General features: G+C 47.3%; 1 protein-coding gene across 9 annotated transcripts in view; it reads left to right on the forward strand.

Moving 5' to 3' along the window:
- Nucleotides 1-17,022, forward strand: part of LITAF (lipopolysaccharide induced TNF factor) — an 81,115-nt gene extending 64,093 nt beyond the window's left edge. For all 9 annotated transcript variants that reach the window (XM_031658469.1, XM_003916546.3, XM_031658468.1 and 6 more), the window contains exons 2-4: nucleotides 7,690-7,914; nucleotides 11,325-11,481; nucleotides 15,270-17,022. In XM_031658469.1, coding sequence (XP_031514329.1) covers nucleotides 7,695-7,914; nucleotides 11,325-11,481; nucleotides 15,270-15,378 — 486 coding nt within the window. In that variant the 5' untranslated portion in view covers nucleotides 7,690-7,694 and the 3' untranslated portion in view covers nucleotides 15,379-17,022. The remainder of the gene's footprint in view (nucleotides 1-7,689; nucleotides 7,915-11,324; nucleotides 11,482-15,269) is intronic.
- The last annotated feature ends 10,101 nt before the right edge of the window (nucleotides 17,023-27,123 follow it).

A 27,123-nucleotide genomic window follows, 5' to 3' on the forward strand; every position in this document is an offset into this window, starting at 1 on the left:
GAACCCCTGCTTTGGGCGCACGAGGAGTAAGATGACACCCAGGACCTTGTGAGCGCCTGAAGTAGCAGCTTCCACTGGCCGATTCCAGAGAATTCTGAGGCTGTTTAGGCTGAATTGTTTATTAGCAGATCTGTTGCTGAAAGTGAGGTCCCTCGTGGAGTTTATTTCTACGTCCCGAGGATTTCAGATCAATGCATCGGGGTGTGGATGATCGCTGGGTCTGACACTGTGGCTTCTCCCTGGGGGTTCCTGGGTTTTTTGCCTCCGCTTTTAACAGAGTGATATTAACAAAACAGGCCGGGCGCGGTGGTTCACGCCTGTAAGCCTAGCATTTTGGGAGGCTGAGGCGGGTGGATCACTTGAGGTCAGGAGTTCGAGAGCGGCCTGGCCAACATGGTGAAACCCTTGTCTCTAGTAAAAATACAAAAAATTAGCTGGGTTTAGTGGCGCGTGCCTGTAACCCCAGCTTCTCGGGAGGCTGAGGCAGGAGAATTGTTTGAACCTGGGAGGCAGAGGTTGCAGTGAGCTAAGATCATGCCACTGCGCTCCAGCCTGGGTAACAGAGTGAGACTCTGTCTCAAACAAAAAAAAACAAAAACAAAACAAAAAAAAAAAACACAAACAAAACTGAGATGCAGATGCTCTCTGGGTTGACAAGCACGCCCCTCCCCCTCAACACCCCCCAACCTCTTCTCTTCTGCTAAGGGCTTGAAGCAGTAAATATGCAGCTTTGGCCACTCTGCCAAATTTCTGAACTCTCTCCCCTTTCATTGTTTTTCTCCCCAGTATGAGAAGGCTGAGCTTTGTGGCTTTACACCCTCGGCCCATCATTACAATTCTGTTGCCTGTTTACTAAGAAGCAGGTCACTTTGAATTGCCAAGTGCCCAGTGACAAAATGAATTGGAACCCATCATTGGCAGATATTTTTTGCATTGCATCACAAGTATGTGGCGCAAGTATGTGGCGTGAAAGTGCTCAGTAAACGCACTTTCATGTATTAGGGAGGCAGAAAGAAAGGTGATCCCCTCCAGAGTTCAAATGTGTCAGATGTGTTGCTTCCACTGAGGGTGTATTTTCCTTTCATGATTTTTCTGTTTTTAAAAAATTTCTGGCCAGGCTCGGTGGCTCACACCTATAATCCCAGCACTCTGGGAAGCCAAGGTGGGCTGATCACCTGAGGTCGGGAGTTTGAGACCAACCTGGCCAACGTGGTGAAACCCTGTCTCTACTAAAAAATGCAAAAATTAGTCAGGCGTGTTGGCAGGCTAAAAAAAAAAAAATTATTATTATAATTTTTTGTTTAGAGATATGGTCTCACTCTGTCACCCAGGCTGGAGTGCAGTGGTGTGATCACACCTCACCGTAACCTCGAACTCCCAGGCTCGAGCAATCCTGCCACCTCAGCTTCCTGAATAGCTGGGACTACAAGTTCGTGCAGTCATGTCTGGCTAATATATATTTTTTAATGTAAAAAATTTTTTTGAAAGATTGTTTTTATATGTGATTTTGTGACTCTACTTTTTTTTTTTTTCTTTTTGTTTTGAGACAGGGTCTCACTCTGTCACCCAGGCTGGAGAGCCGTGGCGTGATCATAGCTTATTGCAGTCTCAAACTCCTGGGCTCAAGTGATCCTTAGCCTCCGGAGTAGCCGGGGCCACAGGCGCCTGCCACCACGTCCGGCTGATTTTTGTATCATTTGTAGAGACACGGTCTGAATTTGTTTCCCAGGCTGGTCTCAAACTCTTGGGCTTAAGTGATCCGCCCATCTCGGCCTCCCAAAGTGCTGGGATTACAGATGTGATCCACCATGCCCGGGCAAGAATCCCTTTCGTTGAACAAATTGTTGAGAGTTGGAGTGAGGAAAACTTTTGGCTGAAAGGGACCCCCAGATATCCCAAGTGGCATATTTATAGATGTGAAAGTGATTCCACAGCTGGGCATGTCAGTTCCAAATTCTCTATGGATCAGGAATGCCTCCTTTTCCTTTTCTGTCACCACCGGTCACATTTGGCTAGTTAATTTCTGGGCTCCAGTGCAGCATGGAAACGCGGGGCCTTTTGTTCAAAAAGTGTTCAGAATTTCTTTTCTTTTTCTTTTTTTTTTTTTTTGAGACGGAATGTTGCTCAGTCGCCCAGACTGGAGTGCAGTGGCACGATCTTGGCTCACTGCAGCCTCCATCTCCCAGGTTCGCAGTGTGGAGAGGCCGGGCACGGTGGCTCACGCCTGTAATCCCAGCACTTTGAGAGGCTGAGGCATGAGGATCGCTTGAGCCCAGGAGTTTGTGACCATCCTGGGCAGCACAACATGACCCTGTCTCTAAGAAAAATTAAAAGGTTATAGCCAGGCGTGGTGACACACACCTGTAGTCCCAGCTACTCCAGAGGCTGAGACGGGAGGATTGTTTGAGTCTACGAGTTACAGGCTGTGGTGAGCTATGATTGTGCCACTGTACTCCAGCCTGGGCAACAGAGGGAGACCCTGTTTCTCTCTCTCTCTTTCTTAAAGACATTGTGGAGAGTATGTGTGTGAGTTTAGGGTGAGGGGGACTAATTGCTGTTCCTAAGAGTTTCATAGTTGGGGGGGTGAGAAGGAGGGGATGGGGGGTGATGAGGAGAGGGATGGTTGGTGGGAGGGCCTCTTATCCCAGGAGATAAGCCAAATTGAAACGAAGGCACAAAACAAGAAAAACAAAATGGGACTAACCGTGGTGGCATTTTCTGGCCTTGGGGCCTCAGAGAGGGAAGACTGTGGAATTTATTTAGAAAACTTCCAAACCAGCGGTTATGAGTGTTTTTTACTATTCTGGCCTGTTGCTCTTGTTCTTTTCAGAATTATAAGTGTGTTTGTGTGGCTGTTTGATCTCAAAGCAATGCTCAAAAGAGGCAGTGTCTCAAAGTCCCAGAAGATAAGATGTGACCACATGAAAGATGGTCTCAATAAAGGGGGAGAGGCAGTGGCCAAAGCCTTAATTTCCAGAATGAGAAACTGGGGTCCACCCATCCTTTAAGGGTCATCAGAAGAAAGCTCCCGTCCTCCCATCCCCCACACCTGTTTGTTGACTCTTTAAAAATGCCATTTCCTGACTTTGGGAGGAGAGGCCGTGGTTTTTGCAGGAATTGCGCTGCTGCCCAGTTCAGCCATTGCCTCTTGGAGGTTTAGGATGCCCCAGGCCTTGTTTTCCCTGAAAGCATTCCGTTGGCAATCACGATCAACCATGCTCCTTGAAGATTTCTGTACACACTGGCTTTTTCTCGTCTTGTAAGTTTTTATACGAGTCAGTTTTCATCATAAATTGTGGAGGTGGGTCTGGGGCTGTGATGGCGAGTCCTCGATGTTCAACCCGGATGTAGGTCACTCCAGAGCCCCAGGGTGTTCCCTTTGCTGGAAGTTTCAACAAGGCCAGAAGCAGACATCAGGGGTTCCCGGGGGGCCTCTGGAAGGGAGGTCAGCTGACTTTAGGGGCAAGCTGGGACTTTTGCATTTCTATTCCTGTATGTCAGAGGAAACTAGCAACATGCCTCAAACCACTTTACACCGTCAGTCTCAGTGTTAAACCCGAGCCTGTTTTCACAAATGCCTCCTGTGATCTCATTACTCCCCCACCCTGCCCTCCTGCTTCTGTGGCTTTCTCTCCTTTGCTTCTTGCTCCTCTGAGAGACCTTCTGTCTCATCTGTCTTTTCTGGGGTTGGGCCTTTCCCCTTCTCTATAACCTTCTGTGACTCCCATGGCTCATAGCTTTGCTGTGTATTAGGAGCAGAAAGCAAGCTTCATTACGTCATTTAATATTTTTTAGTAGCTACATTTTTCTTTTTTTTTTTTTTTGAAATGGAGTCTCGCTCTGTGGCCCGGGCTGGAGTGCAGTAGCATGATCTCGGCTCACTGCAAACTCTGGCTCCCGGGTTAACCGCTGGGATTATAGGCGTACGCCACCATACCTGGCTAATTTTTTGTTTTTAGTAGTGATGGGGTTTCACCATGTTGGCCAGGCTGGTCTCGAACTCCCGACCTCAAATGATCCACTCGTCTCAGCCTCCCAAAGTGCCAGGATTACAGGCATGAGCCACCGTGCCTGGCCACCACATTTTATTTATTTATTTATTTATTTTTGAGACAGAGTCTAACTCTGTTGCCCAGGCTGGAGTGAAGTGGCGTGATCTCAGCTCACTGCAACCTCCGTCTCCCAGGTTCAAGCGATTCTCGTGCCTCAGCCTCCTGAGTAACTGGGATTACAGGCACCCAATACCACGCCTGGCTAATTTTTGTATTTTTAGTAGAGACGGGATTTCACCCTGTTGTCTAGGCTGGTATCAAACTCCTGACCTCAGGTGATCCGCCCGCCTCGGCCTTCTGAAGTGCTGGGATTACGGGCGTGAGCCACCGTGTCTGGCCTCTTTTTTTATTGATTGATTGACTGATTGAGACAGAGTCTTGCCCAGGCGCAGTCACGGGTCACTTGAACTCCTGGGCTTACATGTTTCTCTCATCTCAGCCTCCCAAGTAGCTGGGACCACAGGGGTGCACCACCATGTCTGGCTAATTTTTAATTTTTTTTGTAGAGACAGTGTCTCCCCATGTTGCCCAGGTTGATGTAGAACTCCTGGGCTTAAGCCATCCTCCTGCCTCAGCCTCCCAAAGTGCTGGGATGACAGGTGTAAGCCACCATGCCTGGTCTAGTAGCCACATTTTGAAAGGTACAAAGAAACAAGTGAAATTAACGATACACTTAACTTCATATATCTAAGCTGTGGTCATTTTAATATATCAACATAAGAAATTATTAATGAGATATTTTACATTCGTTTTTTTCCTACTAAGTTTTGAAACCCAGGGTGTATTTTTACATTGACATTCGATCCCAAATTGAATGCTAAATTTTTATCAAAAAACATTTTGATCTATATTCAGTGGTTATCAAATTTACTATTGAAAAAGTAGATTCACATACCCAAGTCGTCCCAGACTTCCATGGAAGCTTCCCAATAATTGAATTGTTAGTTTTTAAGTTTAAATTGCTTAAACTTAAATACAAGCAAAAATTCCTTGGCAAGTAAAAAGATGAAAGAAAGCTAAAAAAAAAAAAAAAAATTCAGTTCCTCACTCACACTAGCTCAATTCTTCTTTTCTTTTAGAGATAGAATGTCGCTCTATCCCCAGGCTAAAGTGCAGTGGCATGATCATGGCTCACTGTAGCCTCCACCTCCTAGGCTCAAGTGATCCTCCTACCTCAGCCTCCTGGGTAGCTGAGATCACAAGCGTGCACCACCATGCCTGGCTAATTTTTTTAATTTTTAAAATTTTGTAGAGACAAGGTCTCATTATATTGTCTAGGCTGGTCTTGAACTCCTGGGCTCAAGTAATCCAACTGCCTCCACCTCCCAAAGTGCTGGGATTACAGTCATAAGTCCCTGTGCCTGGCCACAAACCACATTTTAGGTACCCAACAGCCCTACTTGACTGGTGGCTGCTATATCGGGCAGCAGATACAGAGCATTTCAGTCATCACAGAAGGTTCTGTTGAACAGCACTCTCTGATGATAGAATGAAGTCTTGAACACGTGTTCTCCAAGAGACCTTCAAAGTTTTCTGGAACGCAGTCCCAACCCATCTTTACTTACTGACTTTCTTTTTATCATGTTCACTCTCCGCGCCTCTATTCCACTTTGTTTTGTTTGTTTTTGAGACAGGGTCTCGCTCTGTTGCCCAGGCTGGAGTACAGTGGCGTGATCATGGCTCACTGAGGCCTCAACCTCCCAGGATTAAGCAGTCCTCCTGCCTGAGCCTCCTAAGTAGCTGGGATTACACGTATGTGCCACTACACCTGGCTAATTTTTTTATTCGTTGTAGAGACAGGGTCTCACTATGTTGCCCAGACTGGTCGTGAATTCCTGGGCTCAAGTGATCCTCCTGCCTCAACCTCCCAAAGTACTGGGATTACAGGCATGAGCCACTGCACCTAGCCCTTTTGTTTTGTTTTAGAGATGGGGGTCTCACCATGTTGCCCAGGCTAGTCTTGAGATCCTGCCTGGGCTCAGGCTATCCTGCCACCTCGATCCCACAAAGTGCTGGGATTACAGGTGTGAGCCACCGCACCTGGTCTCTGTTTCCACTGTGAGGTGAATACCCTTTCTTCGGTTCCTCCAGAGAAGGCCCCCCCCCGGGGCTTGGTTTAGAGGCAGGGCTTACGAGAAGGACTCCACCCTTCTCCCTGCAGTGGGATTAATTGCTGCCTTGGCTTCCCACGAGTTCTAGAAAATGAGGCAGACAGTGTAGGGAGAGGGGAGAGGTGGCAGGCCTGTCCGAGCCCTGTGCTGTGGCTCGCTGCCCTGGAGCCTCGTTTCCCGTTTCTCCCGAGACAGATTTGAATGGCTCTTCTAAGGCAGCCTGAACCCTGCCCAGTTAGAAAAACAGCCACACAAAGAACAGCACTGTGTCTGCCTGCAGCTGCCCCATGGCTGCTGGAGCACGGAACGTCAGACAGGAGCACACTCTGGGTGCAGGGTGTAATTCTAGGCGACCAGCAGCTCTGCCAGGGCTGGAGGGAAATCCTTTCTTTGCCCTCACAAAAGAAAATGTGTGCCTGGCTGCTCTGGTGCTCATTTTTCAAAATGGGAACTGCAGTCTATGTATATTTCCTTCTTAAAAAGCTATAACACACAGGCTGGGCAGAGTGGCTCACACCTTTAATCCCAACACATTGGGAGGCCAAGGCAGGAGGATCACTTGCGCCCAGGAGTTCAAGACCAGCCTAGACAATAAAGTGAGCCTCCCGTCTCTACAAAAAATAAAAGCATTAGCCGAGCACAGGGACGCAGGCCTGTAGTCCCTGGGAGGCTGAGGCAGGAAGATCACCTGAGCCTGGGTGGTGGAGGCTGTGGTGAGCTGAGATCGCACCACTGCACTCTAGCCTGGGTGACAGAGTGAGATCTTGTCTCAAAAAAATAAAACAAAAAACTATAACACACATACTAAAAAGTATATACATTTTAATTGTACAACTCAGCTTTTTACAGACTGAACATATCTCTGTAACTAGCCCCCAGGTGAAGAACGAGAACAGGACCCGCCCCCTGCAAAGGCCCCCTCGTGCCCCTTTCCAGATTCTTCTTCCTCTCCCAAGAGTACAAGAGTAACCGCCCCATGAATTCATTTTGCCTATTTCTGACCTTTATTTAAATAGTATCATACAGTGTTCATTTTGTGGCATCTGGCCCCTTTGCTATTTGTGATGCGATAGTTTGTGGTTGGTTTTTGAATGCCTTTATCCTTTCCGTTACCTGAAACAGTTAGTGAAAACCACAGTGGTTTAAAAACCAAAAAAAAAAAAAAAAAAAAAAAAAGAAGAAGAAACATCAGCTATGGAAGATAGGTCATTGTCCGGTAATGGTTTAAGATATGGAGAAGAAGTAACTCGTATTTGGTTGATGTTTCCACTTGGGATTTTCCAGGTTTTGGTGATTTTTGGTAGAAATTATTTACTTTTTGATTTTTATTTAGGGAATCCATTAAGATAATAATTCTGGGGTCTTGAAGGGACATTAACCCTCTTCCTGGGTTTTGGACAAAGCTGGATTGAAGTCATTTTCTCAGAATTTTTGTTTGCCAGAAAGAAAATTGAAGACTTGGGTGAAAAAGGGAGAGGGAGGGATCAATTGAATTTCTCATCTGTTATGTTCTATTTCTGTTTTAGGTAAAATGTCGGTTCCAGGACCTTACCAGGCGGCCACTGGGCCTTCCTCAGCGCCATCTGCACCTCCATCCTATGAAGAGACAGTGGCTGTTAACAGTTATTACCCCACGCCTCCAGCTCCCATGCCTGGGCCAACTACAGGGCTTGTGACAGGGCCTGATGGGAAGGGCATGAATCCTCCTTCGTATTTTACCCAGGCAGCGCCCATCCCCAATAACAATCCAAGTACGTGTGGCCTCCTAGGCCTCCCTTACCATTCCTTGGCCCTCCACCCTGGGAGTCAGGAGAGTGGGAATCAGGAGAGTGACCGAAGTGACTCTGCCAAAGAGTCTAAGTGAAGTGCCAGTATGTTCCAGTTTTACCCCCTTACCTTGAAATTCCACACACAGTCTTTTTTTTTTTTTTGAGACGGAGTCTCGCTCTGTCGCCCAGGCTGGAGTGCAGTGGCGCAATCTCCGCTCACTGCAAGCTCCGTCGCCTCCCGGGTTCACGCTGTTCTCCTGCCTCAGCCTCCCTAGAAGCTGGGACTACAGGTACCCGCCATCACGCCCGGCTAATTTTTTTTGTATTTTTAGTAGAGACGGGGTTTCACCGTGTTCGCCAGGATGGTCAATTTCCTGACCTTGTGATCCGCCGGCCTCGGCCTCCCAAAGTGCTGGGATTACAGGCAGGAGCCACTGCGCCTGGCCACACACAGTCTTTTAGATTCCATGTTGGTGAGGCTCATGGCTTTTCTATAATGAAGTATGGTTTAGGATCTTTCCCATGATCATCATATACGAATCATTTGGCATGTCTCATGGAGGCACAACCAACTTTCTTCTGAGAATGGGAGTTTGTGTCTTAAGGGCCCCCACCCTTCCTCCTAAGGTCTGATGCAGAACTTCTGCCCTGAGGCCAGGGCTGAGGTAGGAACAGGGAGAAGAAACTGTCCTGAGCAGTGTGTGATTGTGTTTTCATACCAGCTCACGCTCAATGCAAGTTGCTCTTCTGCTTTTGAGCAACCAGATGGTCCCTGTCCTTGGGTGCTTCCTTCCGCCCAAGTGTGCCCTGGTTATGTCACTGCTTCAGTATCACAGGCAGTTCTGGAAGAAATCTTTAGCTCAGAGAGGGGACCCGTGAATCAGACCACCTGGGTTCACATAACCTCCTTGTGCCTCAGCTTCCCCATTTGTAAAATAGGTTTCATCCAGTACCTATTTACAAATATCAGTGGGTTGTTAACATGAAAGAAAGTTCTGGCCGGGCGCGGTGGCTCAAGCCTGTAATCCCAGCACTTTGGGAGGCCGAGACGGGCGGATCACGAGGTCAGGAGATCGAGACCATCCCGGCTAACACAGTGAAACCTCGTCTCTACTAAAAATACAAAAACTTAGCCGGGCGAGGTGGCGGGCGCCTGTAGTCCCAGCTACTCGGGAGGCTGAGGCAGGAGAATGGCGTAAACCCGGGAGGCGGAGCTTGCAGTGAGCTGAGATCCGGCCACTGCACTCCAGCCTGGGTGACAGAGCGAGACTCCGTCTCAAAAAAAAAAAAAAAAAAAAAGAAAGAAAGTTCTGTGTGCCAAATACAGAGTACTCATTCGATAGCAGTGAATTCTTATTGTTGTGTTCAAGTTATTTTGACCCCTTGAGCTGGATTCTTAGACCATCCTGTGATCAATAAATAGTTTCTTCTTCTTTTTTTTTTTTTTTGAGACAGGGTCTTACCATGTTGCCCAGGCTGGAGTGCAGTGGTGCAATCACGGCTCGCTATAGCCTGGACCTCCTGGGCTCAAGCGATCCTCCCACCTCAGTCTCTGGAATAGCTGAGACTACAGGCATACACCACCACACCTGGCTAGTTTTTAAATTTTTGTAGAAACGGGATCTCACTGTGTTACCAGGCTGATCTTTAACTCCAGAGCTTAAACGATCTTCCCACCTCCCTTGGCCTCCCAAAGTGTTAGAATTATCAGCATGAGCCACAGAGCCTGGCCCAAATAACTTATTTTTGAACCCCAAAAACAATAAAATGTATGAACTGGGTGTGGTGGCTTGTGCCTGTAATCCTAGCTATGGAGGCAGGAGGATCACCTGAGGCCAGGAGTTCCAGATCAGCCTGAGTGACATAGTGAGACATTTTCTCTATGAAAATAAAATTAGCCGAGTGTGATGGTTTGCACCTGTAGTCCCAGCTACTTGAGAGGCAGAGGTGGGAGGACTGCTTGAGCCCAGGAGGTTGATGTTCCAGTGAGCTATGATAATACCCCTGCACTCTAGCCTGGGCAACAGAACAAGACTCTGTCCCCTCCTCAAAACAAAATTTCACATAAGTGCTCAAGTATGATTCAGTACTACTTTTCTGGAAGGAGGGTTTTATCTGTATTACTAAGTTCAGTTAACTCTAGGTAGTAATATTCTCCTAATCCATTTGTTACATAAATGGCATTCTAACAACGTAAAAAGGAACAGAAGGAAGTTGCTTTGACAAAAATATGAGCTTAACAACTGAAGTGCTTAATGATTGTCATCACCCTGGATTCTCTTTTTTTTTATTTTTTGAGATAGAGTCTTGTTCTGTTGCCCAAGCTGGAGTGCAGTGGCATGATCTCAGCTCACTGCAATCTCTGTCTCCCAGGTTCAAATGATTCTCCTGCCTCAGCCTCCCAAGTAGCTGGGACTACAGGTGCACGCCACCATGCCTGGCTAATTTTTGTCTTTTTGAAACAGGGTTTCACCATGTTGGCCAGGCTGGTCTCCTGACCTCCGGTGATTCACCTGCCTCGGCCTCCCAAAGCCAAGGGATTTGCTGGGATTACAGGTGTGAGCCACCGCACCCGGCATGGATCTCTTCTGATTCTTGTGAATGTTCAAACATGGTTTCACATAGCTTTTTCTTCCGAGCATTATTTCATATTTTCATTTCTTGTATCAACACAGTTCACGAGCTTATTGTCTTACAGAGTTGACTTGCATTTCCTGGCTTGGTAAACTCTATCCTTATCATTGGGTGTCAGAGTTTATCAAAGGGTCTGTGTAAAAAGAGTGGATTGTTTATCAAGGGCTACTAGGCACAGTGTGAGGCTGGTTAAGATTTATTTATTTATTTTTGAGACTGAATCTCACTTTGTTGCCCAGACTGGAGTGCAGTGGCGCAGTCATGATTGACTGCAGCCTCAATGTCTCAGACTCAAGTGATCACCTTGACTCACCTCAGCCTCCTGAGTAGCTGGGACTACAGGCATGTACCACCACGCCAGGCTAATTTTTATAGTTTTTTGTAGAGATGAGGTCTTGTCATGTTGCCTAGGCTGATCTCAAACTCCTAGGCTCAAGCAATCCTCCCACCTCGGCCTCCCGAAGTGTTGGGATTACAGGCATGAGCCACCGCGCCCGGTCCTCCTTTTTTTTGAGGCTGAATCATATTCTGGTGGATGGAGAAACCTCGCTGTGTTAATTCATTGGTCCATCAATGGACACTTGTGTTCCTTCCCCTTTTGGCTCTCACAGGTAGCCAAACGACGAACGCATGCTATGAACACGGATGTACAATTATAGTATTTGCTGGCATCCCTGCGTTCCTCTCTTTGTCCTGTTGTGAATGCTATTGGCCTTGTTTCCTGAGCAGCCTGTGTTTGTCCCTCTCCCTTTCATCAGTTACCGTGCAGACGGTCTATGTGCAGCACCCCATCTCCTTTCTGGATCGCCCTGTCCAAATGTGTTGTCCCTCCTGCAACAAGATGATCGTGAGTCAGCTGTCCTATAATGCCGGTGCCCTGACCTGGCTGTCCTGCGGGAGCCTGTGCCTGCTGGGGTGAGTCTGCCTCCCACTTGGCCCCAAGCCCTCCTGCCCTTCTCTCCGGGTGTTGGCGGCGGGGTGGGTTCTCAACCGCACCATGCTTGGCATTCAGGCCAGACATTTGTGTTGGTTTTTTTTGAGATGGAGTCTCACTCTGTCGCCCAGGCTGGAGTACAGTGGGGCAATCTCGGCTCCCTGCAACCCCCACTGCTCAGGTTCAAACGATTCTCCTGCCTCAGCCTCCTGTGTAGTTGGGATTATAGGGGTACGCAACCACGCCCAGCTTATTTTTAGTAGAGTCAGGGTTTCACCATCTTGGCCAGGCTGGCCTCAAACTCCTGACCTCAGGTGATCTGCATGCCTCCGCCTCCCAAAGTGCTGGGATTACAGGTGTGAGCCACCGTGCCTGGCCTAACACAGTTCTTTCTTTTTTTGTGACGGATTCTCACTCTGTTGCCCAGGCTGGAGTGCAGTGGCATGATCCCGGCTCACTGTAACCTCTGCTCCCCGGGTTCAAGCGATTCTCCTGCCTCAGCCTCCCTAGTAGCTGGGATTACAAGTGTGCACCACCACGCCCGGCTAATATTTTGTATTTTTAGTAGAGATAGGGTCTCACCATGTTGGCCAGCCTGGTCTCGAACTCCTGACCTCAGGTGATCCGCCCGCCTCAGCCTCCCAAAGTGCTGGGATTACAGGCATGGGTCACCATGCCTGGCCCAAGACATTTCTTGATTGTAGGGGGTGTCTTGTGCATTGTAGGATATTGAATAGCATCCCTGGCCCCCCATCTGCTTGATGCCAGGAGCACTATGCTCCCCACCTCTGACCAAAAATACCCCCGGGAGGCCAAGTCATCCCTGCTGCTCTATCAGTCCCCAGAAATTGGTCTTCCGTCTTTTCTTCTTGCTTATCTGCGCGTGGGGACAAGCTTCACAGCTGCTTCCAGCTGTGTGTAGGGCAATACCCTCAGGGGTTCCTTTTCTTCTAGAATTTCATGACCTAAATAATAATGTTTGCTGGAGCCCGAGGGAAGCTTTAAACAATCTGTACATTAAAATTCTTCATAGGAATCGCTTCAAAACTTCTTATCCTTTTATGACCCAAAGTATTTTTCCCGTTGCCCATGCGCGGGAATTATGTAAATATTTATGTCTGCACCCAGGGTATTATGTTTAAAGAGATAATAGTTTCTGTTCTGGGAGAAAAATCTGAGGAAACACAATCAATTTTTTGTTTCCCACCAAGCAGGTAAAAGTAGCTTCCTTATTCCTGGCCACGTGAGCCACTCAGAAAACCCCAAGGGGCTCCATTCTTTTCCTTAAAGGAACCGATGTTTGTGAGTTTCAGGAGCCTCATGCAACCAACACATTCCTCCACATTGTCCTTTGGTGACTTGAGGTTGAAGAGGAACAATATTTCTCTTCGTAACTTCAGTAAGAGGCTCAGAGTCCCGGAGAGTTTAGTTAACTTCCTCGAGGTCATGTGTTAAATAAGGAAGGAAGGAGACAAAACAGCTTTCTGGGCACCTGATTCCCCCTCTTGCCCACAGGACTCTGCAGTTGTTTTCATTCCATGGGCAGAAAATGCTAAAAAAAAAAAAAAAAAAAAAAAAAAAAAAAGTCCATTGCCTCTGGATATTTGTATTAAAACAAATTTTTATCTTTGAAATCAGGGAAAGGACAGAATAGAAACTTCCTTGTTTTGTTTTGTGTGAGACTGAGTCTTGCTGTGTTGCCCAGTGCAGTGGTACGATCGTAGCTCTCTGCAGCTTTGGCCTCCTGGGCTCATGCAATCCTCCCACTTCAGCCTCCTGAGTATCTGGGACCACAGGTGTGTGCCACCATACCCAGCTGATTTAAAAATTTGTGTGTGTGTGTGTGGAAGCGGGGGTTTTACTATGCTGCCCAGGCTGGTCTTAAACTCCTGGACCCAAGCAATCCTCCCGCCTTGACCTCCCAAAGTGCTGGAATTATAGAGGAATAGAAACTTACACTGAGTATTGGCCTCTGCCAATCTGGCTTTACAAATTGAGGCAGCCTTTGTTTCCCTCCCTTTGTTCCTTCCTTAAACATGGTAGAGTGGGTTCAAATCCTGCCTCTCACTAGCTGTGTGGCCATGGGCAAATCACTTTACCTCTCTGTGCTTCGGTTCCTCATCTATAGACGGGGGGGCGGGGCAATAAGGCCCACCTCAGGGGCTGCCGAGGATAAAATATATGTGTGTGCTGCCTGGAGCCGTGCCTGCACCTGTAAGCCATAGGTTAGGACTCCTGCTGAACGGACTGACTGCTCTTATTTGAGCTCTGGAAAGCTTAGGCAATAGGAGGAAATTTCTTTCATGAGATAAGTTCCTCATCAGAATGTTTCCAAATTTTGCCTTATGTAAACCAGCGTCTTCCCGTAAAAGGTTGAGTTTTAACCACGTTTTTGACAAACATTGGTTGTCAGGCTGTCTGACGTTCCTGCCTGTGTGTGCCAATGGTGGATTATGTAGGTTAAGAGTTGTTATTTGGGGAATTCTACTTTGTTGCTGTAAGAAGCAGCCTGTGTATATGGGAAAGAGATCAGTAAGACAGGGGTTGGCAAAACGGCCCTGGAGCCAGGCGCCTGTTTGCAGTTTCACAGGAACATAGCCACGCCTATTGGTTTTTGGATTCTCTGTGGCTGTCTTCTCGTTGCAAGGGCAGAGTTGAGTAGTGGCAACAGAGACTCCATGGCTCATCAGGATGAAAGTATCTGGCCGGGTGTGTGGTGGCTTCCACTTGTAATCTCAGCACTTTGGGAGGCGGAGGTGGAAGGATCACTTGAGGCCAGCAGTTCAAGACCAGCCTGTGCAACATAGCAAGACCCCATCTGTACAAAAACAAACAAAGAACAGCAACAAAAAGACTAAAAGATCTACTATCTGGCCCTTTGCAAAAAAAAGTTCACCAAGCCCATCTAAGACTTTGAAAGATTCCCAAATGACTCAAGATTTGAAAATCATGCTCAAAGGGGGTCTGTCCTTAGGAGGAGCCTTGGCGTTGGCTGGCATGTTAATTTCCTAGGGGTGCCATCACGAATTACAACACACCTAGTGTTTAAAACAACAGATATTGACTCTCACAATTCTAGGGGCCAGAAGTGCAAAATCAAAATGTCAGCAGGAGCCGGGTGTGGTGGCTCTCGCCTGTAATCCCAGCACTTGGGGAGGCCAAGGCAGGTGGATCACTTGAGGTCAGGAGTTTGAGACCAGCCTGGCCAACATGGTGAAACCTCATCTCTCCTAAAAATACATAACTAAGCTGGGCGTGGTGGCATGCACCTGCAGTCCCAACTACTCAGGAGGCTGAGGCAAGGAGAATCGCTTGAACCCAGGAGGAGGGAGAATTGCTTGAACCCTGGGCAACAGAGCAAGACTCCGTCTCAAAACAAACAAATAAACAAACAAACCAAAAAAAAACCCCAAAATGTCAGCAGGGCCACGCTCCCTCCTAAGGCTTCAGGGCAGAATGTTTTTTTGCCTCCTCCAGCTTCTGGTAGGTCCAGGTGTTCCTTGGCTTATGGCCTCATCGTTCCAGCCTCTGCCTCTGTCTTCACATGCCCTTCTGCCCTCTCTGTATCTCTGTGTGTCCTCTCCTCTTCTTCTAAGGTCATTGGGTTTTGGGGGTCCACCTGGATAATCCAAGATGATCCCATCTCAAAATTCCTAATTATACTGGCAAAGACCCTTTTTACAAAGAAGGACATGAACATGTTTTTGGCAGCCAGTGTCCATCCTATTGTGGTCAGTAACGTGCTCCATGTGTCTCTCTCCCCTCCCAGGTGCGTAGCGGGCTGCTGCTTCATCCCCTTCTGCGTGGACGCCCTGCAGGACGTGGACCATTACTGTCCCAACTGCAGAGCTCTCCTGGGCACCTACAAGCGTTTGTAGGACTCAGCCAGACGTGGAGGGAGCCGGGTGTCGCAGGAAGTCCTTTCCACCTCTCATCAAGCTTCACACCTGGTGGAGGTTCTGCCCTGGTGGTCTCACCTCTCCAGGGGGCCCACCTTCATGTCTTCTTCTGGGGGGAAATGTCGCAAAACTAACAAACCTCCAAACCCCAAAAATTGCTGCTTGGAGTCGTGCATAGGACTTGCAAAGACATTCCCCTTGAGTGTCAGTTCAACGGTTTCCTGCCTCCCTGTGACCCTGAGTCCTCCCATCTAACTGTGATCATTGCCCTCTCCGAGTATCTTCCAGTGATCTGCCATCAGTGGCTCTTTTTTCCTGCCTCCGTGGGCCTTTCTGGTGGCAGTCTCAAACTGAGAAGCCACAGTTGCCTTATTTTTGAGGCTGTTCTGCTTAGAGCTCAGCTGAACCAGCCTTTAGTGCCTACCATTATCTTGTCCATCTGTTCCCATCCCTGATGATAAAGATCTTGCCTTACAGACTTTACAGGCTTGGCTTTTAGATTCTGTAACTTCAGACTTCATTAGCACACAGATTCACTTTAATTTCCTAATTTTTTTTTTAAGTACAAAGAGGGGCTATTAACACCCAGTACAGACATATCCATGAGGTCATAAATGCATGCTAGAAAACTAGAGCTGGATTTTATCACTGCCCTGTCTCCCCTTGTTTCTCTGTGCCAGATCTTCAGTGCCCCTTTCCATACAGGGAATTTTTTCTCATAGGTAATTATATGAACAGTTTTTATGACCTCCTTTTGGTCTGAAATACTTTTGAACAGAATTTCTTTCTTTTAAAAAAAAAAAAAAAAAACAGAGACGGGGTCTTACTGTGTTGCCCAGGCTGGTCTCGAACTCCTGGGCTCAAGTGATCCTTCTGCTTTGGCCTCCCGAAGTGCTGGGATTGCAGGCATGAGCTACCGTGTGGGGCCTGAACATAATTTCAAGAGGAGGATTTATAAAACCATTTTCTCTAATCATATGATCGGTGTCATTTTCCCATTTGCCAGTGTAGTCTCACTTAAAAAAAGAAAAGGAAATGGATAATTTCATCCGCTGCCTTTACTTGGGGTTGATGTGGTTCTTAAACACCTTCATCATGGAACTCCCAAAGTGGGGTCCCTTTTGGGTTCCTGGTGGTGGGTTTTGAAAGATAAGAGAAAGCACATTTTGAGCATGTCTGGGTACCATGGTGTGGAACACGTGGGAACCGGAGCTGTTTCAGAGGACTCTGAAGTCTGATTTTAGTTTTCAGAGACACGGCTTGTTGTAAAACATCAGAAGACATGATTTCCAGGACTCAAGCAGCAAGCCAGTATTCAAGGTTGGCTGCTGTGTCATCTTTGAAGTCAAGACAAAGCTGGGCTCGACCTTCAAGAGTCCTCGATTTGACAATAATTCAGCTTAGGGAACTCATGTGAATACTACTATGTAAAAATAAAACCTAGACCTTGAGCGAACATCTGCATATTGGTTGAAAATGATAGTGGTAACCATTGATCCCCCTTACTTCATTTGACGTTTGGAAAATTCCAGTAATTATCATTTTTGCAATGAATACGGATACCACATAGTACTTTGGTGTTACCTGCTTTTGAAAAATAAAGTCTTTGGTTCACCCGGTGAACTATTTATGAGTTTTTTTGGTGTGAAGAAAGGGCTCATGTTGCGTTTCCAGCCATTGCTACAAAGAACCTTTATTTGCTCAGTAACGGTAGAAAATCCTTCCCGATTAAAAACATCAGACTTGCTGAATATCCTGCAATGTCTAGATGAGCGATGTTGATTTGGGTATTTGCTAACGAGTCAGATTTGAACATGAGGCTTTTGGAACCCAATAGGCGTCGTTGATGGCGGCAAGCCATAGCTTTCAAGTTTTAATAAAATGCACAGAAGAGAGCTGTCCTCATTCATTCTGTGAACAAAACATGCTTTGTGAGATGCTAAAAAGAGGGTATTGTAACATGTCAGGAATATGGATGCCGCCTTCCCCCCTCCTTTGCTACCTGATGATACAGCTTCATTTTGCTAGATGCAAGGAAATAATGTCATCTTGGTGTGGCTTACATTGTCATTTAAACCCTAAATTACAGTCTTGAAAAATTGCTGCTTTCCAGATCTTGATTGTGTAGTTTTGGGGCCATGCATATTTAGCAGTTTGGCTCAGATGGTGGCATATACATGATCTCAAGCTATTATTAATTACACATGCAAAGTCTTCAAAACAAGAGCCCTATTTCAGGATCAGTAAAAACATGTATTACGCGAAACTTTCATGTCAGATGCCTGGAGTACGAAGCGTTCATTGGATATTCCATTTTACTGTTCAAAGTATGGACTTACATATCAAATTAAAAGGCTCTTTTGTTCTGCCGCTGTTTGATGGGGACTTGAGAGTCTCTTGCAAACACTGGTTCACATTCAATTAATGAAAGGGCTTTATACCTGCCTGCTTGGACCGCAAAGAGGAATTTTACCAATCTGAAACCAAAAGTGGCTATTTATCTTATATTCTGTTATGTCCATCTAGGCGAGGTGGCTTTCTAAGAAGTATTGGTTTGTGTCTTACCCAAATTATTCAGCTACTGCATCTCTTGAAGCCAGACTTAAGCATATGATGGATTCCTTGCTGACCACAGCGTTACCCGTGAAGATTTTTTCCCTGGGACAACTGGCTTCCCAGTTGCTAACGAGAACACTTCTGTTGGATACTGAACTATTTATAAACAGGGCTTCATATACTCACACTATTTGGCCTCAGTTTTCTCTCCAGTGAGAGTCTGACGTGTTTGGGATGTTAAAAGTCCTTCTCTGACTTTCTGGGCTCAGGATTTCTGTTAGGAGTAAATCTAGACGTTGGAATTTTACTTGCAGAATTCTGATTTGCCTTTTGGTTCCTCGGTCCTCTCCTTCCTGTATGACTGAAATGTTTACAATGAGTCACCTGTTTTTTGCAGGCACATGAGTGAATTGGAAGTAGATCTACCAGGGGCCATGAAAGAGACATTAAGGGTAGTTTCGCTTTTTATTTTTTTGAGAGGGAGTCTTGCTCTGTCACTCAGACTAGAGTGCAATGGCATGATCTCAGCTCACTGCAGCCTCCACTTCCCGGGTTCAAGCGATTCTCCTGCCTCTGCCTCCCGAGTAGCTGGGATTACAGGAACCTGCCACCGTGCCCAGCTACTTTTTGTATATTTAGTGGAGATGGGGCTTCACCATGTTAACCAGGCTGGTCTTGAACTCCTGACCTGCCCACTTCAGCCTCCCAAAGTGCTGGGATTACTACAGGAATGAGCCACCGTGCCTGGCATTTTTTTTTTTTTAATCTAAATTTTAAATAAGATTCTGGAGCTCAGATTAAAACGAAAAAATAAATGAATAGCTCACCACCAAGTATAGAGTCTAGTGCACGTAACCATGTACTAACCACCTTGTAACTGCTCTCTGCAGTATTAAAAAGATGTTCTCTCCATTAAGTACCTTTTCTCCTTCTCTTTCCCTTTCTGTTCCTTTTTTTTCCTTTTCTTTTTTTCTTTTGAGATGGAGCCTCACTCTTTTGCCCAGGCTGGAGTGCCATGGCACAATCTCGGCTCACTGCAACCTCCACCTCCAGGGCTTAAGTGATTCTCATGCCTCAGCCTCCTGAGTAGCTTGGACTACAGGTGCGCTCCCTCCTGCCTCGCTAATTTTTGTATTTTTAGTAGAGACGGGGTTTCGCCAAGTTGGCCAGGCTGGTCTCAAACTCCTGACCTCAAGTGATGTGCCTGCCTCGGCTTCCCAAAGTGCTAGGATTACAGAAGTGAGCCACCATGCCTGGCCTCAGCATTTAAGTATTCTTAAAGCTCTTAGTACTGCAGTGCCTCTTAAGTGATCTTGGCCTGTTTCCCAAATGGGCAAAATCAATTTAATGGGTTCGTCAAAAGTCACAGTGCATTACTCATAATAGATCTGAGTATTATCTGTAAAACTTTTGGATATATAGATGTGTGTGTTTGGGGGATGGGTCACGGTGTAAAGTAAGTGTGAAGGGTAACATCTAGAAGCCTCTGGTTGGTGTCTGTGGATTTCACGTTGTTTATTATTGATTAACTCCTGCTCTGTCGCAGGCATTGGGGTGGAAAGCGCGACCCTGCCTAGGAAGAGTGAACAGTGGGCTTAGCGCTGCCCCGCCAACATTTCTTCCTCTTTCCTCTTCCCTCCTTCCTTCTTTCTGTCTAAAATTCACCTAGTGTTAAAGTACGTAATCAGGTGGCTTTTAGTGCATTCACAGTACTGTGTAACCATCACTTCTACCTAGTTCCAAAACATTTTCGTCAGCCCAAAATAATAGCCCAAACCCATTAGCAGTCACTCCCCATTCCCTCCTCCCCACAACCCCTGGCACCCATCAGTCTGCATTCTGTCTGGATTTACCTATAGTGGGTATACTATATCAATGGAATCGTAGAATACGTGATCTTTGCGTCTGGCATCTTTTGCTGAACATCATGTTTTCAAGGTTCATCCACATGGTAACGTGGACCAGCAGTTCATTCCTTCTTGTGGATGAGTATACTCCATTGTGTGGATAGACCACAATTGGTTAATCCACTCATCCTTCGATGAATGTCTGTGTTATTTCTACCTTTTGGCTATTGTGAATAATGCCGCTGAGAACATTTGTTTACAGGCATATGTTTACAGACATGTTTTCAGTTCCCTTGGGTGTATACCTAGGAATCCAATTGCCGGGTTATAGGGTAATTCTACCTGTATGGTTCACTGATTGATTGATTGAGACCAAGTCTCACTCTGTCACCCAGGCTGGAGCACAGTGGCGTGATCTCGGCTCCCTGCAACCTCCACCTCCCGGGTTCAAGCGATCCTCCTGCCTCAGACTCCCAAGTAGCTGGGACTACAAGTGCATGTCACCGTGCCTGGCTTATTTTTTGTGGAGATGGTGTCTCACTGTGTTGCCCAGGCTGGTCTCAAAGTCCTGGGTTCAAGCCATCCGCTTGCCTCAGCCTCCTGAGTAGCTGGGATTACAAGCACACGCCACTACACTCAGCTAATTTTTAAATTTTTTGTAGAGTTGGGGTCTTCTGTATTGCCCAGACTGGTCTCAAACTCCTGGGCTTAAGTGATCCTCCTGCCTTGGCCTCCCAAAGTGCTGGGATTACAGGCATGAGCCACCGTGCTTGGCCTTCCCATTTTCACTGAAGGTCTTTCTTTGTGCTTGCATTGGTTTGCCCTTCCCTGCATTAGTTGTCTAACTAAATGGCCTCCTCATTTTATGTTCTGCCTGCCTTCTGTCTTAAAGTCTTAAATCGATTCAGGCCTTTATCAGTGAGCAGATAGTGTCCACATGTGTACATGTGAGAGGCGGAGGTCTGGGTGTCTCTATAGGGGTGTGTGTGTGTATTGGGGGCTGTGTGTGGGGGGATATGTAGGATTGTGTCTGTGTATATGTGGGTGTGTCTGTGGGTGTTTGTTGGAGGGTCTATGTGTCTGTCATGTGTGTGAGCTGGGCTCCGGGTGTCTCCGTAGCTGTCTATGAGTGTCTGGCCCCGTGTGTATGTGCATCCACATGTGTATGTGTCTCTGGGTGTGTGGAGCGTAAGGGGAAGGGGCCGAGCTGCCTGGAGCTGCACTGGCCTGGAAGCCTTCAGTCCTCCAGGAGCCCTGCAAGGACTTACAGGCCAACCACCCCCAGGGGGAAGATAAATGACGGTTGCCTCGCCGATCTTAGGGACTAAAGGGTAGGAACGATTGTTCCTTCTGTTGTTATGCAGTGTTGGGGACCACGCCTGGCCTCCCGACCTTGTCAATCACGGTTGTGTCCGGCTGCTGGTGGATGATTCCAGATGGGAAAGACTCTTACTGAATCCTGTAAAACAGGGCCAGGGCCACTATCCTCAGACTCCACGGCTGTACATTAGAGTCTGGGTGTGGTGGCTCATGCCTGTAATCCCAGCAGTTTGGGGAGGCTAAGGCAGGAGGATTGCTGGAGCCCTGGAATTAAAAACCAGTCTGGGCAACATAGTGAGACCTCGTCTCTACAAAAATAAAAATTAAGTTTGAGCATGGTGGCTCATGCCTGTAATCCCAGCAGTTTGGGAGGCCAAGGAGGGTGGATCACCTGAGGTCGGGAATTCGAGACCAGCCTGACCAACATGGAGAAACCCTGTCTCTACTAAAATACAAAATTAGCCAGGTGTGGTGGCACAGGCCTGTAATCCCAGCTACTCGGGAGGCTGAGGCAGGAGAATGGCTTGAACCCAGGAGGCAGAGGTTGCAGTGAGCTGACATTGCGCCATTGAACTCCAGCCTGGGCAACAAGAGCAAAACTCTGTCTCTAAATAAATAAATAAATATTAGCTGGGCATGGTGGGGTGTGCCTGTGGTCCCAGCTGCTCCGGAGGCTGAGGTAGGAGGATGACTTGAACCCAGGAGTTCAAGGCTGCAGTAAGTCATGATCGCACCACTGCACTGTGGCCTGAGCAACAGAGTGAGGCCCTCGCTCTAAAAAAAAAAAAAAAAAAAAAAAGAAAAAACAATTCCCTGGGGGAGCATTTAAAAGGCTCCATGCCCAGGCCATGCCCCAGATCAACTGGATTAGAAACTCTCAAGATGCCACGAGGCATCAGTGCCGACCTGTCCCGGGGCACAGCCATACTGGGGCGACAAGAAGCCTTTAATTGTATCATTGTTTTCATAAGAGGGAAAAATGCCTGCATATAATAATCCTGCCTGGATTATATTTCTCTTTATACAAACACAGTCATAAAATACATGTTCAAATATATTTTTATGGAGGAAGTAGCCCACTGACGTGCTAACGCTGCCCCGATCAGCCTGTAGCTGCAGCGTGGCCCCAGGACACTGACCTGGCTTGGGGGTTGGTGTGAGTGTGTGAGGCTCCATCACTGATGCTGTGGTCCCTAGGGCCTCTGTTCATTCAGTAAGTGCTTATTGGGTGTGTAACATGTTCCCAGGATACAGGAGCAAATAGGAGAGTCCGGCTCCTTGCTCTTGGGGAATTTAAACTAAAACGTCATCATGTTACGCTTGCTTTGCATATTATGATAACCTGATCTTGCATATAAATGCTTCCTCAACTACTGCGTCCACCAATCCTGTCAAGAACTCTTCTAGATAAAAAGGAAAAACACGATCATTTTACAAGTAAAAGAACGGAGGCGTGGAATGAGTGTGATTTACACAGGGCTGCCACGCAATTCATAACAGAGCAACTTCTTCTGGTCCTAAAATTCACCTTGGGCTTGTTAAAAATACAGATTCCCAAGCTACATGCCTGGAGATTCAGATTCGGAAGGCTTGGGAGGGGGCCCAGGAATCTGCATTTTTAAGAAAAGGCAGGGTGTCTGTAGTCCCAGCTACTTGGGAGACTGAGGTGGGAGGATTGCTTGAGCCTAGAAGTTAGAGGCTGCAGTGAGCTATGACTGTGCTACTGCACTCCTGCCTGGGCAACATAGGGAGACCTCATCTCTTCAAAAAGAGTAAAAGAGAGAGCAAGAAAGAAAGAGAATGAGAAAGAGAAAGAAAGAGAATGAGAAAGAGAAAGAAAGAGAATGAGAAAGAAGGAGTGCCTAGGTGTTTCCTAAGGGCAGGCAAGGTTGAGAAATGCTGTTCCATGTGGCCTGGGATCAGATCAGCCAGAGAGAAGGAACTGAAATCAGGGTTCTTGACCTTGGTACTTGACCTTGGGCCAGATCGTTCCTTGTTCTGAGTCCATCCTGTGCATTGGAGGGTGTTTAGCAGCATCCCTGGCCTCTACCCAGAGATAGATGCCAGTAGCAGTCCTCAGTTGTGACAATAAAAAATATTAATACTCCAGGCTGGGCGTGGTGGCTCACTCCTGTAATCCCAGCACTTTGGGAGGCCAAGGCAGGTGGATCACCTGAGGTCAGGAGTTCGAGACCAGCCAGGCCAACATGGTGAAACCCCGTCTCTACTAAAAATACAAAAAATTATTCCAAATAGTGGCAAGCCATTGCAATTCCAGCTACTCGGGAGGCTGAACGAAGGAGAATCACTTGAACCAGGGGGCAGAGGTTGCGACGAGCTGAGATCGTGCCACTGCACTCCAGCTTGGGCGAAAAAGCGAAACTGTCTCAAAAAAAACAAAAAAACAAAAAACTCCAGACATCACTAAATGTCTCTGGAGGAACAAAATCAAATCACCCCATTGAGAACACCTGGGCAAAGTGCTTGGGTCAAAGGAAACATTGCCCGCGTTTGGGTATCGGGTGTCTCTCACTGACCCAAACATGGTTAAAATACGCCAATTTCCATAAAAAGGAATGCAGCAGTAACATATACCATAGTGTGGATGAGCCTCGGGAACGTTATGCCATGGGAAAGAAGCCAGACAGAAAAGGTCACCTGTTATATGATTCCGTTTATATGAAATATGCAGAATAGGTGATCCATAGATAGAGATGACAAATTGGTGATTGTCAGGGGCTGGGAAGAGGGGAGGATGGAAAGTCACTGCTTCATGAATCTGGGTCTCCTTTGGGAGTGAGGAAAATGTTTTGCAGGCCAGGCATGGTGGCTCGTGCCTGTAATCCCACATTTCGGGAGGCTGGGAGGCAGGAGGCCGCTTTGAGCCTAGGAGTTTGAGACCAGCCTGGGCCACATGGTGAAACCCTCTCTCTACAAAGACATACGAAAAAAATTAGATTGGTATAATGGCAGGCACCTGTAGTCCCAGCTACTAGGGAGGCTGAGGTGGGAGGATCGCTTGAGCCTGGGAAGTCAAGGCTGCAGTGAGCCATAATTGCGCCAGTGCATTCCAGCCTGGATGACAGAGTGAGACCCTGTCTCAAAAAAAAAAAAAAAAAAAAGAAAAGAAAAAAGAAAATGTTTTGCAACTAGATAGACGTAGCAGTTTTACAACAACGTGGATGTACTGATGCCACTGAACTGGTCACTGTAAAATTGTTTAATTGTACTAGGTGAATCTCACCTCAATCAAAGAGAATATGCCAATTTGTATCGTTTCATGTGACAACTGGTAAAATGAGGATGGAGTGAACTGTGAATGCAGCATAAATCAGAATGGAGGTTTCAGTGAGGTAGTAACCATTAACAAGTGTGTTAAGACTATAATATAATGGCCGGGCAGGATGGTTCACGCCTGTAATCCCAGCACTTTGGGAGGCCGAGGCGGGCGGATCACCTGAGGTCAGGAGTTCAAGACCAGCCTGGCCAGCGTGGGGAAACTCCATCTCTACTAAAAATACAAAATTTGCCAGGCGTGGTGGCACACGCTGTAATCCCAACTACTCAGGAGACTTGCTTGAACCTGAGGCAGGAGAATTGCTTGAACCTGGGAGGCAGAGGTTGTGGTGAGCTGAGATCACACCATTGCATTCCAGCCTGGGCAACAAGAGCGAGACTCCGTCTCAGGGGGAAAAAAAAAAAAAAAAAAAAAAAAGACTGTAACATACAATTAAATAATCCTTATAAAGCAAATGGTAGAATATGAGGACAGGACCTCAGTATCAACATCTTTGGAACCAGTACAATGTTGGGTTAAAATGTACAGTACATGCTTGTTGAATTAGGGAAGAAAGTAAAGTGAAAGCATTTGATTCATCAAGAACCATGACTGAGCCACTTGCAACCTGCTGCGGGGCTGGGACAAGTCATTTGAGCTTCCCACACCGGGTTGCTCTCCTTTCCAAGAAAAGGTAGGCTGATTTTTCCAGCGTTAAAAGTCTGTTTTAGGAAATGGACAGGTCTGGGGGAGACGACAGTACCTGCTGGAACATTCCAGAACATGCTGGAATATGCTAGGGGCTTGCTGTTTTGGCCTATGTTGTGCTGAAACCCTATTAGTTTCACTAAGGAGGCAACCAATTCAAGAGGCTGAAGGAGAAATGCAGAGCCAGCAAAGGAGACATGGGGTTTGATTAGGGACTTAGATACAGGGGAGAGAGTGCAGGTGGTGGTGGGCTGGAGAAGAAAACTGCAGCCACTTGCAAACAGCATGCAGTTTATTCAGCATTTTCACTTAGCACCCTCCCCTTAACGACCTCCACCTGGCAACCTTCATGTACCCTAAAACTCAGAGTCTCAATCCGTTGGAGGGCTTGTGTTTCATAGGATGGGCCAGGGGCTCAGATGTTTCTCATAGGAAACAAATCTCTAGGTTGGCCACTCCCCGATTCCGTAGCTAGGACACACCTTCAGGTGCGTCTGCCATCCAGGTCATCCTAAGGATGTGCGCAGATTATTGTGTTCCGGTGCGTTTGCCTTGCAGCCCACCGGAGCAAGCTCGTGGGTAAACTAGGAAACCCTCAAGACACAGGTCTCAGTGAGCACCACGCTGTGGTCAGCTTTGATACGTAGGAGTGGAACAAGCCAAGAAGTGACACTCAACTTTGCAAGCATCAGCCCCCTGTGTCTCCTTTCCACCGTCTGCTGCCAGGGGCGGGCATCTGTATTCACACATCTGGCTCAGGTGAAGATGGGGCCGGGAGCCACCTTTGCAGGTCATTCGAAAGCCTCCACATTCCTTCCACCTGTGGGCCCTGGGGGCTGCCTCCCTCCCTGAGCTGAGAATGCCATCATTGGAGTGAGTCTTGTGTCTACAGATCTAGGGCTGTGTGTGTGTCCCGCTCGGGGGCATGGTTAACAGGGCCCATTCCCTGGAAGCAAGGGCAGGAAGGGACTGGGCATGGGCCTGTCGTCTTCACATGAGGGCTCATTACCACGGAGGCCCTCGCAGCTGGGGTACATGCGATCCTGGGCAGGTGTATTTCTGTTTGGAGGACGTGGGGAATGGAAGCAGGGGTCAATGACAGAGCTGAGCCCCAGGTGAAGGGGCTGGTGAATCTGTGAGTAGCCAAGAAATAAGGGGAAAAGTGTCGGGAGAGGCAGACCTCCTAACGCAGAGAGAAGTTTTCAGACCTCACCGTAGACTCTGCTCTGAAACAGCCACTCTCACAGGGCTTTGAGGTAAGAACTTTTTGGCTTCTTTGGTGGTAGCTTTACTGAGATGTTATCTACATATCACACAATTCACGCATTTAAAGTGTAAAATTCAGCCGGGCGGTGTGGCCCACACCTGTAATCCAGCACTTTGGCAGGTCAAGGTGGGAGGGTTGGTGGAGGCCACAAATTAAAGACCAACCTGGGCAACAAGGTGAGACCCGGTCTCTTAAAAGAGAAAAAAAAAATTGTAGCTGGGCATGATGGTGTGTACCTGCAGTCCCAGCTACTGAGGAAGCTGAGGCAGGATTGCTTGAGCCTCAGGGAGGTCAAGGCTGCAGTGAACTGTGATTGAACTGCTGCACTCCAGCCTGGGCAACAGGTGCAAGACCCTGTCTTTAAAACAAAGTTTTAAAGCATACAATTTAATGGTTTATTTTTTGGGATAGTCACAAAGTTGTGCAACCATTACCACAATCAACTTGAGCATTTTCATCACCTTAAAAAGAAACCCTGGGCCAGGAGGGAAACCATGCCTCAGATCTCAGGCACTTTGGGAGGCCGAGCTGGGCAGATCATTTGAGGCCTGAGAGACCAGCCTGGCCAACATGGTGAAACCTTGTCTCTACAAAAATACAAAAATGGGCTGGGCATGATGGCAGGTGCCTGTAATCCCAGCTACTCGGGAGGTTGAGGTGGGAGAATCATTTGAACCTGGGAGGCGGAGATTGCTGTGAGCTGAGATCATGCCACTGCTCTCCAGCCTGGGCGACAGAGTGAGACATGG

The sequence above is a fragment of the Papio anubis genome, chromosome 18 (genome assembly GCF_008728515.1).
Source record: "Papio anubis isolate 15944 chromosome 18, Panubis1.0, whole genome shotgun sequence".
Classification (NCBI taxonomy): domain Eukaryota; kingdom Metazoa; phylum Chordata; class Mammalia; order Primates; family Cercopithecidae; genus Papio; species Papio anubis.